The sequence below is a fragment of the Pseudopodoces humilis genome, chromosome 3, assembly GCF_049639895.1.
Source record: "Pseudopodoces humilis isolate 2021_Gansu_Grassland_sample_001 chromosome 3, ASM4963989v1, whole genome shotgun sequence".
NCBI classification, from domain to species: Eukaryota; Metazoa; Chordata; class Aves; order Passeriformes; family Paridae; genus Pseudopodoces; species Pseudopodoces humilis.
The window spans coordinates 89,515,386-89,533,833 of NC_142202.1; the positions used below are offsets into that span (position 1 = coordinate 89,515,386).

General features: G+C 40.0%; 1 protein-coding gene across 10 annotated transcripts in view; it reads left to right on the plus strand.

Moving 5' to 3' along the window:
- DST (dystonin) overlaps positions 1 to 18,448 on the plus strand; it is a 284,904-nt gene that overhangs the window by 112,917 nt on the left and 153,539 nt on the right. For all 10 annotated transcript variants that reach the window (XM_088053354.1, XM_088053348.1, XM_005518112.2 and 7 more), the window contains one exon: positions 11,481 to 11,647. In XM_088053354.1, the coding sequence (XP_087909480.1) occupies positions 11,481 to 11,647 (167 nt within the window). The remainder of the gene's footprint in view (positions 1 to 11,480; positions 11,648 to 18,448) is intronic.

Sequence of the window (18,448 nt, forward strand, 5' to 3'; positions counted from 1 at the left end):
TCCCCCAAGCAGCCTATAGAATGTTCATTTGGTCCAGCATCAGCAGTTAAACTTTTACCAGTGCTGGTGGAATGTTGAGAAAGGTGGATTTTTAAGGCTGTGGCCTTCATACAGGGCAGCCAGAGGAGGAGGCAGCTCAGTTGTGGTAGCCCATTTCAGTAAATGATGTGCAGAAGACAGAGGGATGTCCCATGGGAGGGTCACCATTCAGTAGATGTGCTGCCTGCTTTCCTGAGGTGGCCATGAGAGATCAGGAGAGCTGGGTCTGGCCTTCAGTCACTGTTCTCCTGGCAACCATTCCTGGTGCTGCCTAAGCTGTGTGCCTTGCAGTCCAAGGATTGAAATTTACTCTGCTTTGAAATAACCAGAACGTTTCAAGGTCTGATCTTAAAGATTTAAAAATGGAACTCTGTGGCCAGTTTTCCCATCTGTGACTGTATGTGATTGCAGGATGAAGTTTATTCCATGTGGTAGCTGCATTGTCTGTCATTAACACAGTGCAGCTGCATTACCTGTCCTTCAGCGTGTTAGGATATACTCTTGTGATATTATATTTCTCAGCTGAACTCCTAGTTGTTTCTTCTGGAATTCTTCAGTGATTCATAAAAAAAATAGTGAAATTCCTAAGTCTTAGGTAAGAAAATGAGTGTAGAATTCTTGAAATTTCTGGAACTCATCTGAATCATATCAAGGGGGAGAAAAGCATGAAGTCTCTGTCATTAATGCCATTAAACCACCAGTAAGGAGCAAATTCCTCTTTTTGTAACCATCTCTTGGGATATAAAACCTCTTCTATTGCTGGTTGTGACTTGGTAGTTGAACTTCTCTTTGAGAGTTTGAGGAGTGGTTGCCAGTACAGCTCAAACAGCTCCAAACCTTTTGTTTATGCTGGCAAGCCTTTGTTTTTATCCTTGTTTTCTATCTTGTGCTACTTTAATTTTCACTTTCTCTTTGGCTTATGTTTATCTCTGTGTTATTCTGCATGTGACCTTAGGGCTGTGCAACAAAATGCTTGCTGGTTATCTGGTATGCTGTTTTAGTACTGTGAAATGACACGTCCCATTTGTGCTAAATGCTCCATTACTTCTGCTGTGTTGTATAAACACACAAAAAAGTAAGGGAAAGGGAACTTAGATCCAGGAGTATCTGAAATGCATTACTAGTAGGGTTTTGAAAAAAGATCCCTGGCATGGTTTGGTTAGCAAAGTAGAATAGCTTCTCCTGTACAATGATTACTAGCTATATGAGATGAATGATAAAGCATAAATTAGCAGTGTAAATACGGTGAATGATATTATCATTTTGCAGACTAACAAATACACAGATATTAAACAACATTGCCATTTTAATGTTATGCACCTGTCCTATGTTAAGAAATTAATCCCAGTCACAGACATGCTTGACAAATTACAGAAATCTCTGGTTAAATGCAAACCCATACGAATCTGTGTGAGCTATTTCATGTTTCAGTGTTAATAATTTGTTTTCCATGTCTTAACCTCTTGTTTGTGATTAAGCAGCCTCTAAGACAGGTCAAATTTCACACAAGTGTTGGTCTAATCCTTTATTCATGTTATACTTCTTAAGTGTTTTTGTGCCAGAAAAAGTCTGTTTATCTCCCCATAAAACTTTGCAGCATTGGTGGGTATAAATTTGTATCTTTTACATCCCCTCACAAGAAGCTGTAACTGCAGTGAGGTCTCTTCTCAGTCTCCTTCAGGCTGAACAGACCAAGTGCCCTCAGCTGCCCCTCCCAAGGCTTCCCCTCCAGACCCTTCATCATCCTTGTGGCTCTCTTCTAGGACTAGCTGCAGTTACAGCAGGTGAATTTGGATAAATTGACTCAGAATATAGAGAAGTAGGACAGGATTGTTGGGAACACTGATCTTGTAACCAGTGCTTTAGAACTGATTCTTGTATTTCTGCTGCCGTTTTTTTTTTTTTTTTTTTTTTAAACTCTACTTCAGCAGCACCTGATTTTTGAAAAATTGAGTTACTCTTAAGAAAATAATCAATATTTAAAGTATGAATGAGAGAGGATGTGCAAGATCAGGGACTCTGTAAATTACTGGTTGCATTAGAAAATGTAATTGTCAGCTGTAAAATAACAATAATATATTTCTATCTTGAATTAGATATTATTTTACATTTTTGTGACAGTCGGTGTGCCACTGAATCTACAGGAATTTGGACATAACAGAGTGTACTTTAGGGACATTTTCTGTTTGACAGGAGGTGGTATCATGGTGACTGTTAAACAAATGTAAACAGTTTAAAGGAAATACATATCAAATCACACGCCAGTAAAGCTCAGTAAAATAATCTAATATAATAGTGTTTAGAAATTTTGATATCCACATGTATTAATTTAAAACTATACTTGCACTGAAAAATTAAATTTGTGGTATTTTTAAGGAAATTCTTGCCCCCTGTGAAATTTGTGGAGGAAGAATAACATTAGCTGTGTAGTAGTGGTAGGTTACATTAATACATCTTGAATTAGACAGGGTGAAGATTTGCAGTTGCCCATTCAAATGTTGAACACTTGTCTTTCATATTTTACATAATTTCTGCTTTATCAAGATAATATTTTTAATATATATTTTAAGACTATTATACTATGATCTCTTTAACCTTATATTATTACTAGGCATCTTGTTGTTAAACCAGGAACTGTATCTGTGTGAAATTAAATCAGCCTTGGCCCATGGCACTGTAAAGTCCTGAATAGTCTTTTCTGGTGAGAGAGAAGAAAGAGAAGTATATATTTAGATGTAAAAGCTGTTTCTTCGTACAAACACAGGGATGTCATTTAGAAAGATATTTTTTTTTAAATGTGTTTTTCTGTTAATAAAGGAGGGGCATGTCAGAATCCAACACAGACCCATGTGGAATTGTGCTTTAAATTAGTAAGTCCTCTGGTCTTAGCTAAAAGTCACTTTTCTAATGTAATTTTTCTAAATGGGACTAGGATACAACTTTTTAATGAGGGAAAGAGAGAAAATGTCACAAGTGCACCTGTATGTTGAGCATGCTACAAATGCAAATACAAATTGAGGCTTTGAAAAAGTGTAGTCAGTCATAGAACAAATCTCTGCTTTTGAAAGAAACAGGTTAGCATTGTGCCTGTACACAGCTGCCCATCTGTCACAGTATTCTGTGGTGTGACAGTATAAAATTTTCTAAGCTTTACTGTCAAATTTTACCACAGTACCCTGAGAGTAGTCAACAGTGAGCAACTGTATCCTTGGAAATTCTTTGGAGGCTCATCCTAGATCTTTGCTGTATTATTCATTCTAGATCATGTCAGTAAAATGTGGAATACTTCAGTGGAACTGGCCTCTGGGAAAAGAGTCTCTGGGTCTCATTATTGCAATTCCTTTTCAAATAAGCAAGGGAAAGTCAATGGTAACACCTGATAATCCCTGGCAAGCCACTCTGTAGTTCTTTCTCAGTGTGAGAAACCATACACATCTGTCCTTGACAATGTGTGATGTTTTCAGTAGATTTCACATATCCATGACAAAAACAAAGAGGAAAGTTAAGAAGATTTTTCCAAAGTATACTAGAGGTTAGACTTGCTTGCATTTAAAAAGTATATATTTCTACTTAGTTTTAGGTTTAGTTGGATGCTTCTGTGATCTTATGCTCAGAGCCACATGGAAATGTTTTACAGGAGCATGGGAGGAGGCTAAAGCTCCATTTCTATAAACAGTAATCTTAAGGTTGATTTTCTAGATATATTGGCTTTTGTGATTTGTTCCACTTTTATCTGCCAGAAGGTTTAACTCTACTGCAGTTTCAGCCCCAGTACACAGTGTCACTGCCCTGACAAAGCTGTTGTGCTGTTATGATGGCAGTGAAGCAGCAGGTTATTTATAGCTGACAAATCTGTGAAAAGTCACATTAGCCACTATGAAAACTCCACATACAAATAAAAACTTGACCCCCAGCAAGCTGTCAGAGCAATTTCTGATCTTTTAATATAATCTTCCCATTTGTGGATCATTGGATGGGTGATAAAAACATATGAAGTGCAAAACAAATCTGCTGACTAAACCCCTGGTATTTACCGTGCTGCTTACTTTTGGATTTGGAGTGTAGCTAATAGTTTCAAAGGTTGCTACATATTTTTCTACTTTATCTTGCTCAAGTTACGAAGTGAAACGGGAAGTTAAAATGCATGTGAGAAATTTCTATTGCTCATAAATGCTATGTCATCTCTGTGAAAGGCAATCAGCATTACAGCCCAACGCTGGAACAGTGATGTTTATTTAAGAGGATTGGTGGCCAGAAATAAGCCACAGTGTCTAATCAGACACAGGCCCTGCCTGGGCACTGAGCCACAGCGTTTATTGCGTGTGCATTTCTCATAAGCAAAATGGCTACGTACTGAGACGGGTGGATGTGAGGTCTGGAAGAAATTACGGTGGAAACGGCAGTTCTTACATTTATGAGGAGGATTTAAGTGTCTATAGATATATGGGAATGAGTGAAACTGTGTGGCTGTGAGTTACAGACAGCCAAATGGGGAATGTCTGTGGATGTGTGAGGGCTGAAAAGGAAGAACAGTGTTTAGATCCTGCCAAAGCTCCCTTAAGTCCAGATAAACATTCCCCTGGAAGAAAATATTTCAGAAGAAAGAGGAGAAAGAAATCAACTGAGGAAGGATCAGATTCAGTGCACGTTAAAGAAAATGAAGAAAAAAGACCATATGAAGTGGAGATTTCAGAAAACATCGAGATTCATCCCAAGGGTGTGGGATTGGCCGACTTCTTCCCCGGGAGAGTGACAGTGGCTGGCAATGCTCTGCCTGTGAGTACAGACCTTTCAGTTGAAATTGCTAAAGCAGAAGTTTTCTCGGGCAAAGCAAAAAGTGATTCTCTTTGTGGGGAGAGCTTTCATGGTGATAATCAGAGGCTCACCAAGTCTGATGAAACAGACACATGGTTAAAGGAGCAAGACAAGAGCAATTCAGAGAAACACTGTGCATGGAAAATTAAATGCTCACAGGATCTTAACAGGAAAGAATTAGCATTCCTGAAGAAGTCCAGTGGTCTTTGTTATAGAAAAGGAGCTACTTTGAATTCTGCTGTCCACATTTTAGGCAGACAACATGAAGAAACTGAGTTGAACAAAACTTCTTGCAGAGTCATTGAAAATGTTTCAGACAGCAGTAAATCTGAAAAGTTGTATTACTTTCTTTCTGAAAGCAGAAGTGATCCGTTACTTGAACAAAAGAGGTTTTATCCTGATGCTGTACTTTCCCATTTGCCAAAAGAAAAGGCATTATTTAGCATTGCACCAAACAGGAGCAAGGTAAATATTTTGATACAGTACATTATCTTTGAAAGTTAGCTTAGACTAAGTATTTGAATAGTAATTTATCTATGACAAAAATATCTTCACTTGGTTGTGTATAAAACTTTTACTGTGCTATGCTATTACAGATATTTGTAGGACAGAACATTCCATTTGATCTTTTTCAAAGGCTATGTAATAGCTCTATACTTTAGGAGTATTGATATATTCTCATGATATTTTTCTCTCTGTAGTTTGATCTGCTTCCCAATTTAGGAAAGAGATTTTCATGTTAAAATGTTGCTAGAAGGTGGAGTGAATTTTAGAGTTCACAGTCAGTATCTGCAGTAAATTTTCTTAACATCACTTCATGGTCTTGTAATTCCTTTGGGCCTTGTATCAAGGAAAGGAATACTTTTCATTCTCTTCAGTTATGACCAGTAGGAACTGAAGAATGACAGAGTTATGTAGGCAGCTTGAAATAGAACAAGTGGCCATTAATCATGTTAATAGCACTCTACACTTCTTTTAAAGGATCTTTTCTCCCAAACTGTCTAGATGACCTATTAATATCAATTACTGAAATTCCATCTTCCTCTGAGGGTTGGATTATTTTATTTTTACAATAAAAGAAAACAAAATACAATCTTAGTTGCAGAATATCTGAAGGAAAGCAAATTTTTGGTAACCATGCTTAACAGTTCAATCCATATTTCCAGTTTTGCCCCACCCATCTTCAGGACAACTGAAATCTGTACATGGGAGTCAAATGCCGATACCAGGATCTGGTCCAAAACTGATTCCCCTTGCTCAGTGGGAACATCTGAGCTTTCACTTGAGTGAGCAGAGGGAATGGGCATATGCCAAAGGCATTCTTTCCAGCAAAGAGCTAAGTTAATGTCTTTTGCTTATATAATTTATTTTTCTAACAGGAATCAAACAATACTTTGTCTGAGCTTAGTTTTTTAAACATAGGTAACACACCCATTTACAACATGAAGTACACAATAATACAAATAATCTCCTAATGCACATAGAGATCTTTGCCCTCTTAATCTTAGCTGGAATTCAGGAACAGCTTAGGAATGTTCTTTGATTTGTACAAAACGTCACTGCTGAGTAAGAGGGTGTGAGGCCTTGTTTGTTGAGCTAAGCATGGCTGCTTTTTCCTGCATAATGGAAATAATACAGCTTCTAATACTGCTGCACTTACTACTCCAACCAGGTCTATATCTCTTGTTACCACAGAGGAAGGGAGAAAAAGAAGATTCCTAATGAGCACCCACATCAACTGATATTGATAAAAGACTGCATGAATATGAAACTACTGACACAGGAGGCTAAATTCCTCAGTCGCTAAAATGTCTGGCTTTCTTCTCAACCCAAGGTTCTCAGTATAAGCAATTTTAAGAACACCAAGGTTTGACCTCTAAGCAAAACCAGGAAAAACTAGATTTCAGACTTTAATTACTGTACAAACTCTTAACCACTTTTCTTCTGATTGTTTTTGAGAAGCAAGCATTTTAATGTCTTGTATTTCAGTCTTTTTTATACTGAGTGAAGCTGGTATTTATAAGACTTTGCAAAGGTCCTATTACTGGTCTGAGCTGGTACACAAACTTCACAGTTAGCAATCTCATCTTTACCATTTTCTTTACTGTGATTACAGAGGTCAGTAGCCTTCCCTTACCTTGTCAACTTACCCATGCTGTAAAGTACTGTCAGCTTACACAGTGCCTCAGATGTGGCTGATAATCGAAAGCACATTGGCTTTTCAAACTGAGAAGCAGACACCAGAGGAAACTCCTTGGTACAGTTGGATAATCTGCAGTGTAACAGAGATATGACATTTTACCCTCTGAAACAATATGGTCCCCTCTACTGAAATATATGCTTTGAGTTTTTCTGTGGCACAGTCTCTTATGTTTTCTTATGTTGTTTGATTTTTTTTTATGCGTGTAAAAAAATGGGATTTTTTGTTCAAATAGGTGCTACTTCATTACCTCTGTTTTCCTGATTACAGAACTCAGCTTTGAGGGAGGGATCTACTGGAGCGTTGCTCCTGGCTACTCATTAATAGCTTTGAGAGAAAAGTTTCTTAATTTCTGCTGAGGCCTAATAAGCATTTCTCAGATAATTTCTCCCACCCGGGAGAGGGACGATACACCACCACAATCATGCATGTCTAGCTCATTATATACTTTTGAGGTGTTTATTAAATTATGTCAAGTTTAGACTTGCTTCAAAACATTTAAGATAAGATGGAGTCAAAGGGAAAACTTACTATCTTTATAAGCCTTGCTCTTCTGCTGTTTGCAGTGTGAAAATGAATCACAGAAATCCAGCATCAGTGTTGATCTCTTGGAAAGTCTTCTCCAGTCTGCTCTGCTGTTTGGGCTCCAAACTACATCACTAAAATCAGTGCAAGGAAAGAGCTTGAGGCTTTTTGTTGTTTGGATTTTGTGTGCTGTGTGAATTTACAGGCTGACAAAAAGCATGTGCAGTTGCAGAAGTGAACGCATTCTCTCAGTTATAAGCAAGAACGAGTACTTAGTGCTAATTAAGACTTTGATCCTGAAATAGAAGGGCTATATAGAGAATTACTTCTATTGCTTTTTCTTGCATAACTTTTAATTCACAGGCTTTGAGATAATTTGGGGAACTGGATCTCTAGCAAACAACTGCTCAGACTCATGCAAATGCTGTAATTCATTCTTTCCATGCTTAAGGAGCAAATGTGCTCTACTTAAGCAGTTTATAGTGTGTAAATGATAGGCTTGTGGGATACAAAAGGCTCACACAAACTTTTCTTGGACTAAATTTTATGAGTAGATTTGATTACTCATTAACTTATTTTCTGTTCTAGCATTCTTAGGTTAATAGTCTTTCTGGTTTTCTCCTATGGGAAATGATAGAAATACTGATGATAATGCACAGTTAGTGGATAAGTATCTCTACTGTCCTTATGAGATTATCAAAGGCATGGTGGGCTCTCTCCCTTTCTCTTACACCTTGATTTTGTTGTGATAGTATTTTACGTGTTAAAAAGTTTCAAGTTAATAGGGCATCTTCCAAACTAGAGCCTGTATTTGTAGGTGTAATAAAACATAACCATTGGACTCACGATTTCACTTAGAGTATTTCTACTTTTAAAATTCTAATTCAGTGTTTATGAAAAAGTCTGAAATGTTAGCCTTGAAAGTTGAAATACTATACTTGGAGAACAGAAGTGCTCAGGCTGTTTCATGTCTCAGGCTGATATTAATGTTCCTTAGCCTGTAGTGAAATGGGCTACCTCGATGAGTGAAAGGCCTTTTCCTTTCTGTTCAGATGGCTAACTAGGATGCTTGGAAGGTTTTGGATCAAAAACCTGTTAATCTTCCTGTAATAAACTGAATTAATGTTTTAGCCATCCAAAATTTCAACTGTGAGCTTTCCTGGTGGTCATGTTCAGGGTAAAAGTTCTCCTATTGTTTGTGTCCCTGACTAAAATGTTTATATCTAACACCAGATACTAGCACAGGCTTCAGAAGTTACCTTGATGTTTGAAATTACTTTGTTTCCAGAGAAATTTAATGTGCACTCAAACATGCTGTGTTTGCACTCTCTGCAGTCTGAAGTGTACATAGCCATCCCTGCTCAATTAACCGTGAAGGAGGCTAAGGGTTTGAGCTTTGCAGCAAGGAAGGGCCATTAGCAAATTGCATTGTTAGCTTGCTCATGCTAAAGTATATTAAAAAATCTGATCATTAAGGATTACACACAGAGAACTTTCTCAAAATGACAGAGAAAAAAAAATATAGGTTTGGGTTTGCTGGTTGTTATTTTTTTTTTATGCTAGACATCTGGCACTTGGAGATGACATCATCTCTTTCAGAAGCGTTGTCTGGATAAGCAGTAAATGGTTGACTTCATTTATATTGTGATCTGGTTGTTCTGTGATGAATAGAAACTAAAGCTACTGAAAAAACATTTAGTTTGCTTTCTTGCTTTGAAATACCAAACAATAAGGCTGACCCGCAGAAAAGAGTCTTGCACTACAGTTGAGTTCCCTGGATTTTTACAAGAACATTTTCAGAGTGGCTACAAGTGGGTCTTTTGTATTTTCTGTTGTCTTCACACATGCAACTCATCCCATCTGTATTTCATTCAGTAAATACTCTCTGCAGGATTTTGATACCTAGAAACTTACAAATTATCAAAGCTGCATGTGTTCTCTACTGTGTTTTGAACAAAAAAAAGGATTTTTTTTTTCTCTTCTGTTTGATCTTTCTTAAAAATGTGCTGAAGCTGGAGACAATAGAATGCAAAAAATGCTGTCAGATTAGTTAGGGGCTAGTTGAACTGTTGAAACTGTTTTGCTTTCTGGCATTGGTGTTTGTATTTTTCCCTTACTAGATCCAGCAGATAAAATGGCCTGTGATAGATATCTGAAGGACTGCATTCACAAATTGTGATTTTGTGGTTACTTGAATTAATAGAAAGTAGTGTAAATTTTTTTCCTATATTCAATTTTTTTATAATTTACTGCATAGGTGTAAATCCTCATCATTCTCTGAAAGTATGTGAGGTGCTAAAGCAGAAAGTGCAGTGAGCTCCATTGCCCTGACATCTCTAAGTGTCTTCCTTTAGTTCCCTGCTTCCCAGGTCTTCCTACCACCTTGAATTAGGCCATGACATAGCAACATCAGTAGGCAAACTACACGTCTCTTCTTGGCACTGTGATCTGTGTGCCTCTAATGTGAGAAAACCCCATCATTTCCAGCCTAGCCTGTTGGAATTCCCCCTGTCAGAGCCCAGACAGAAGATACCTCTGTGTGCAGAGATTCTGAGGCCAGAAGCTGTTCTGACCATCCCATCTGACCTCATGAATGTAGCTGCCTGGTTTATAATCGCTGGAATTGGCACAGCTCAATTTACAGCTCTCCTGCATCAAGCTCAAGTGCCCAGAGTTGTCTGTGGGCAAACGTGCCCCGAGCTGTGGCCTCAGGCTGGCTCTGGAGCCAGAGCAGACCTGTGTCTCTCTGCAGTGCTGGCTTTGCACCCATGGGCAGCAGCCTCTTCCAGGGGTCACAGAGGTGCTTGTTGGCCACCCACAAACCGTGGCATTGCCCCAAGCTCTCTTGCCTCTGCCCAAGCAGCTCTGCCGGCTTCTCATAATGGCTGAGCTACATATTCGGGTTGTTATACAGTGCCTTGTGGTTCATGGGTTCCTGTGTACTTCATAATAACACCTTATATTGTCTCTTGTTTAGATAAGTGGTAAAAGGCAGTCACTTGGAAAAATGCCAACATGCTGTAGCACTTCCTTTGTCAAGGCACATCTTCTTTTTCTTCCCTTTTAGAGTTTGCATTTACATCAAGTACAACTTCTGTAACATGAGCTACAAACAATATATGTGCAAATTAGGGAAATGTCTGCTTCGTATTTATACTGTGATAATTTTCTATGAAACTGACTGAACTTTATTAGGGGATAATCTGATGTACTATAAAGTAGTAGTTGAATGTAAAATTCCCAGTACTTTCCTGCTTTCCCTGATATGGGGTTGATAATTCTTAGACAATAAAAAACTGATCCTTCTTGATCAGACAAAATTTCTATTTATAATCCTTCAGTCTTTTAGTCATTCCTAAAGTACTTCTCAGAAAATTTTGTTTTAAAACTATTGTTATCAGTTTTCACTCAGAATGACTGTTTTGTTACTGAATTCCAGAACATGTACTAAAAATTAACCTGTTTTAAGCAAGGGATTTCACAGCTAAATCAAATATGCACAATATCAGTGTGGTTATTGTATAATATTGCATTTTATATATACAGTATTTATATATAATGGGTGTTGTATGTAAAAAAGATTATATTAGCATAACAAAATAAACAGTTAAGTATTTTGCTTTATGTAATAGTATTACATTGTCCCCAGAAATTAAGAGACTGAGAACTGTCTAACTGAATTTTGAAGAAAACTGAATTTTGTATTTCATATTGAAGATACTGAGAGTGCATAAGGATAAGGCATGAAAGAATATTAATACAGTACCTGAATAATCTTCTCATTCATGCATGCAGATACCAGACAATAAATTCTCCAGCAATGCAGAGTGATTTTCTGCAATTTTTGAAACATTCTTATGGATTAGATGTAACTGTAATTTTTACATTAACTGTGTTTTAGATATCTGATATCCATGTTACTGGGGAGTCAGAGGACATGTCTGCTAAAGAGAGACTGCTCCTGTGGTCGCAGCAAACAACAGAGGGTTATGCTGGAATACGCTGTGAAAACTTCACCACCTGCTGGCGCGATGGAAGGTTATTTAATGCCATCATTCATAAATACAGGCAAGTACTCTGTTTGCTCCCTTGGAAAATGTTAATTACAGCATTTTAATGTACAAAGAGAGAGGGCTCTGTGGTTTATGTTGTGATTGAACTGCAGCTGTAGAGATGACGCTGACTCTCTTGGTGATTTCTTGCTCTTTGCAGCCAAAGGATGCCTCGTTAACCTTTGCATTTCCCTCCTTCCTCAGAGAAGTATTTCCAGGAATCTTGTACATCTTTCATGGGGCATGTTCAAGCTGCTAGGAAGTATGTTTGCATAGTTCAGAATTCAGTCTTCTCCACTGTCCTGTTTTGTCAGACAGGGTAGAGGCAGAACTGATCACCAAAGTCCAAAACAGTGCTGCTGGTGAAAGCCATCAACTACTGTATGACCTGGGATATGTCTGAGATCCATGTCTTTCTTCTGTGACTTTACCCTTGGATGGCCCTGGAGTGTAGAACTTCTTCAGTGTTTGTGTGTGTATATTTCCTGTAAAAGGATATTCTCATCAAAAATGCGACCAGCTGGCTTGAATGCTCTCAGTCTGAGAAGGGATTTGTGCTTTTGTAACCGTACTCTAACAAAATTAAGCAGACATTGTAGAGTTACTGGCGCCTGTGACTAGAGAGTAAAGGGTTCAGGATAGTACCTTGAAGTACAGCTGAAGAAGTCTATTGACAGGAGAGGATTTCTAATTCTGGATTCTAAATGAAAACAGGTCTCTCTTGACAAAGCTGACTTTGGCATCAAGCTTGTCAGAGATTTAATCACTGATGAGTTCTCTCTTGGTTGGTGGCACGTCTTCTTTATTGTGTATTTTTTTGGTTCCTGAATTGACTAAGAAGGTTTGTGTCTTAGAGGACCACGTGGGAGAGTATCCTGCCTGCTGGGATAATCAGTGTGTACTGACTTGAACTTCACTGCACGAGGCTTTCTGGGTTTATCATGGCACGTGTAGTTTGTACTCTATGCCCTGAAGCATATCATAAGGAAGTTTAAGGGTACGTGATTGCATTGGCGTAATTTGAAGGAGTGTCCCCAGTAAAGACAAAAGTGTTTTTTCATGCACATCCAGTGAAAAGAGCCTGGAGCAGATTATTTTGTTCTTGGATTTCCTCTTGTGGGACCCAAGAAGAAGGCCCACCACAGAAGGAAGTCTAGGTAGACACAATGTACATGTGATCCTTATGGGGATTAGGACACTAAAGTAAAATGGGAGACAGATGCAGCCTTTTCCTCACAGGCTGTGTATAAAGGCTGTAAGCATCACACACAGTTCTCAAAGTCCCAGAGAAGCTGGCTGTAGCAGTGCATAATTTCATGGTGAAACGAAGCTGCATTTCAGTCAATGAAGTTGTTTTCTGACTATGCTTCTGTTCTGGGTAGCTGGTCAGGGAGGAGGTGCATGCCAGCAAGAAAGTCTCTTTTAGTAACATTGGCAAGACAAAAGGAAATAGCTGGCAGAAGACAAGGCTGTTTCACTTGGGACAGAGCAACCAAAGGAACGAACATAACACAGGCAAGTATTTGAAAAAATAAACAATATGAAAGATACAGAGGGATTGGAGAGAGAAAAGGAAAGGAACTTAATGAGATGGAATAATGGAAAATATTTCCTGGAGCTTCTTCCGATCCTTGTATCTCTTGCATAGAGCAATGTAGCATTTACTGCTCAAGCAACTGGTAATTATGGTACAGATCTAGTAAATAGTTAGACACTTGAATCCTGTCCCCCAGCTGTACAAATGTTAATACCTTGGGATACGACTGAATTGCTTTGTTGGAACAGTGTTTCTGGCGTTACTCTGAGTTTCATTCACAGTGTTTCAGCAGGGAAGAACAGGCAGCTTTGACTTGAGTGTGTTGCACAAAGCCAGTGATTCAGTGGTTGGGGAGCAGAGGTCCCATTTTGTGTGCTTCTGTGTCAGTTTCCATTGAGCTTAATTTCTTTCTGTAAACATAACTTCACGTAAGGATTGTGTCCTTCCCAGGAATGTTTACCAACCTTATCTAATGTTTTTGCTGTGAGAAGTTACAGTTCTTGAATTCAAATTCAGATGGAATGAGAGAGATTCTTCCACTGATTTCAGTGAGTTTCTCTGTGTCTTTCCTTTTTTGTTTTGTACCATTAAAACAGAGATAATAATTTCCAGCTATTGCTCACAAGAGAGGAATGATCTTCCCTAACAGTCATCTGTTATTTTTAACTATATTGTTTTACTCCAGAGACCTCTTTTAAAGCTTGGTTTGTCTTCTGAGCAATAAGTAGGTTAAACACTGAAAAATCTGAGAAGTTCTGGTGGTGATTCTCCATTTGCTCTGTTTGTCTGTTTTAGTAGCTCCCAATTTGTAGATCACAGGTGGTGTCAGGAGCTGGTCTGAGCATCCTGCGGGTGCTTCCAGCTGGTGTGCTCCACCAGATGTGCCTGCTTGGGTGGTGGGGTGGGACCATGGTGCTGCCACTGTGGAGTACCCCCATGGGGGCACATCTGTCAGTCATGTTGCAGTGTGGCAGCCCCCTGCACCAGGTGTGCTGTGCCCACTGGAGATACTTCCATGTAAGAAGCACCCTGGGCTGGGAGGAGCCAGCCTCTCTGCAATTTGCAGAAGATTTGCACCTCTGCAAATGGGGGACAGGGCTCTTCAGTGGGACAGGACTTCCAGTTGTGGAAGGGATTTAATTCAACCCAGAAGGCTCAGATACCCAGGCTTGCATCTAGAATTGCAGTTGTGCTGAGCCAGAGTAAGCTAGGTGTTGGATGGAGAGCACGTGCTTAGCCATGCCAGGACACAGCAGCAGGAGCTCCCTAAAGAAGCCCATCAGGGCAGGGCCTGGCAGCCCAGACCCATTCCACTGCCCCAGTCAGGGGAGCAGGGCAGCCCCAGCCGTCACACTGGGACCTCCCTGGAGGTGTGCTGGGGCTCCCCTGCCATCTGTGTTGCCTGCAGGTTGGCTGCACCACTGCAGGGACCATAGCTCAGCTGTGGGCCAGAGCACCAGTAGTTCCCAGAGGATAGCTCTGGCCCACAGCCCTGGCACCAAGGCTGAGAGGCCTTCTCTGGATGCACCACTGAGACCACAAGCCATGAGTCCAACATGATCCCTGCAGTCAGTGATCTAGGAGACAGGGAGATGTCACTGTCCAGTTCCAGGTGATGGGATAGGAGTGGCAGGTCATGATTACCTCCTCTGGAAGCATAAGAGATTTTTTTAAATTGCAGGTACATGCCAGCTTCAAGACTTCAGGAAATTGCTGAAGCTGTGAAGGGTTGGGCAAGGAGCTGGGCTGTGACTCAGCTGCCAGCAGGCAGGGAGCCTCTCCCTTCAGCAGAACTGGCAGCCTGCCCTCTGTTAGAATTGTTTCTTTTGTTTTTCTGTCTTGACAGAGGATCTTAGCACCTTTTAGTGCAAGTGAGCTGAGATTTGTGATGCAGAACTGCAGGAACAGTGCATGGGTATGCCATGTCTCCCTGCTCCCCCAAGAAGCATGGGAGATGTGCCATAAGGCTGGGATTTCCCTGTCATGACTGACATATCCACTGCAGCATCTTGGTGGACACTGGTGGCCCAATGGGTGACCCAGGTTCTTCCTTGTCTCCCTGCCCTTCCTGCACCCACAGCTGTGCTGACAGTGCTCCACTTCCAGTGACAAGCAGGATGTGGGCAGTATACAGGTGCTGGAGCACATACACTGGAGTCATTCACCCTCTCTCCTGAGCAAATGCAGGATATTTCTTTTCTGTCCTCTTGAACAATGAGGGTTTGGTTGTCAGAGCTTCTCATACAGGCCTTCAGTTACTTTCTCTCTTACTTCCATTAAGAGTATGAATGACTTGCCAGTGATTTTGTAGTGCTCTTTAAATCAAGGAAAGCAATTTTATGAATAATGGAAATGAGAGGAGAAAATTGCTTTATTTAAGGTACTTGGATACATATACCATTTGATTTTTTTTCCCACCACCAAAGTTAGAAAAAAGTATTTTTTGTCTGTGTGAGAAGATTCTGTGTATTTTCTCAGTTTCCAGTGGTTTGTGTTACAGGGTAAGATTGAAGATCACTTGGCTGAACTTTTGAAGAGTATAGAGAATTTCCATTTATATCCTGTACATGGTTAAATCCCTGGGAGCAGGACTTCACACTCACCTCAAGAACTGCCCTGGAGTTTGGTTTAATCATAGAATCATAGAATGGTTTGGGTTGGAAGGAACCTTAAAGACCATCTCGTTCCAACCCCCTGCCATGGACAAGAACACCTCCCACTAGACCAGGTTGCTCAAAGCCCCATCTAACCTGGCCTTGAGCACTGCCAGGGATGGGGCATCCACAACTCTGGGCAATGTGTTCCAGTGCCTCATCACCCTCACAGTAAGGAATTTCTTCCTAATGTTGAGTCTAAACCTACTCTGTTCTGTGGGAATACTTATCCTTGCACAGAAAGACCAAATAAAATTATAACATGAAAAAGTGAGTTTTAATATGTGTAGATGCTTCATTAAGGACAATGGCCATTGATATTCAGAAAACAGACACGGTCACAGACTAACTCATCTTATTTTCAAGAGCAAAAAGATGAAGTATAGATAGGAAAAGATTAATATCACACATATGTTTTTTGTAAAAATGTGTGTACTCCTTCCTACTCCTTTATTTTTGTATTCTCACAGCTTTTGTAGTAGAGAGTTGATTTAGATTTTAGCATTTACAAATGGAATTCCAGCAAAAGTGTTATGATCTTATGCAACTAGATAGTAGCATTTAATGAACAGCTTCACTGGTGCCTGTATGGTGAAAAATAGCATCTGTTCAGAAGCCCTGCAAGCTCAGTTCCCAGATAAAGTCATGTTTCTAAGTTCTAGTCTAAGGTATTTGGTCTGTTCTAGTAGGGTCCAGCCCTGAGGGCGTTTTGTGTCTGCTTGGCTGAGCTCCCCCTCTGCCCCCCAGCCAGGGTGCAGCTCTGGTGCAGCAGTCCTGGGTCAGTGCTGTCCCTGTAACCAGGCTCATGTATTCCCTGGGAGAGTGTGGTCACAATGGGACACAGTCATGCTGTGGGAAGGACTAGTGACTAAAGGTCACTAAAGATCACTAGTGACTAAAGGTCACTAGTGACTAAAGATCAAGGGCCCTTGATCTGCCTTCTGTACACTTAGACATGTCCAGTTATGTCTGGACTTCTAGGTGAATGTCAGCAACCATAGAAAATGTGAAAGACTGGTTAGGAGAAAAAAGGGATGAAATGTGTTCAGGTCAGGCAGCAGTCTGACAAGCAAGCAGGACTGTAATGAAAGAAAAGAAGTGAGGTTATTTAATATAGTGTTGTTCCAAGGCTTGCCAAGGCCACATGCAGACAGTTTCTATAAATTTTGGCACCACCTAACAAACAAGTATTAGAAATGCTCTGAAGAGGGAAGGTGGTGATAGAGTTAAAAGGGCATGAGAAAATGTTTTTACTGTATTAAAGAATTTCTGTTAAAGAGATACAGGGATCTGATACAGAGGAACCTTTGTTACTGGTAAACTTTGTGCAAGGCCTTAATGATGCCTGTAGTTTGAAGCTGCATACAGTGTAGAGAGTGAGTGAGGAGATGGCTACTATTCCCAGACAAAAGAGGAACAGAGGCTAACAGTGAATGCAGCATGGAAGAAGTGTAGGTACACCGAGCACTTCATGTGGGAGCAAGAGGAGTAGAAGCTGCAGTGTGTTCCCAGAGGAAGCAGCAATGTAGCAGGTCCATAAATGCCATAGATAAAGTGAGAGAGACCAATTTTCCAGGGTCACAGTGCTTTTCTTTTGAAATGTTGCTATCATAAGTCAGTATGCTTTCAGAATTACGAAGAGGATGTTTTTCTGAGTGTGGTATAGCACAGAGCAAGCTAGATTGATGCCTGCTAAATAACTGTTCTGGTTTGGAACAAGCTGTCTCAACCTTACCCAGGATGATTTGTTCTGTATATATAGTTGGTTGAGCACTAAGCTCCTGGCTGGGAGTGCATGTGGCATCTCTCTGATGTTAAAGCATGTTGCAACCGCTCAGGTGCTGACTTGAATACATTCCTTAAGGGGAGGGATAATAGTGCCTCAGTGTGCAGAAACATGTTGAACACCCTTGGGGAATGAATGAGAAAGAAACTAAATATTACACAGTGTCAAGCCTAAAAATGCTAGGGGATATGTTTTAAATAAAGAGATTAGTCGGGTCTGCTGGTTTTGGCTTGCTGTTTTGTGACTTGTACTTTACTGTAACCCAGCTTTAACAACAAGAAAATGTGAGTTTGGTTGTGTTGCACCCGTTGTTTCCGTGCACCTCATTGTGTGGCTCTTACTATTTTCAACAGGTTTTGTTGTGTAGAGCAAATGAAGTTGGTGTTGAGAATTGGCAACTTGGGAAAACAGACTGCATTTAAGATGCTTAAAAATATTGACAAGCAGACATGCTTTTAATATTACCTGCCTAAGTATGAGTAGTATTTGTAAGGGATTTACAAATAGCAAGTTACCTAACCTGGAGCTTAATTGGATGCACTCATAAGAATTCTGTGATGGGGCTTGGTAAAAGCTGTATTAAAAGCTGTGCCGGAAGCGTGCCTGCAATTTTAGCATCTTGTGTTGTGGTGGTGGTTAGCCTTAGTGGGTGTTAGATGGATGACTTCCAGTCAGTTGGATTGATTAATTTCAGATCTGGACTTAAAATGATCTCTGTGTATGTTGTGCCGGATCCTACTGCTAAGTAGCTGCTGAATAGCAGTTTTCTTTTTGCACTAACTGCGAAAAAAAACAACTGGGATGTAATCAAAGCTTTTTTTTTGTCATTTTAATGGGAAT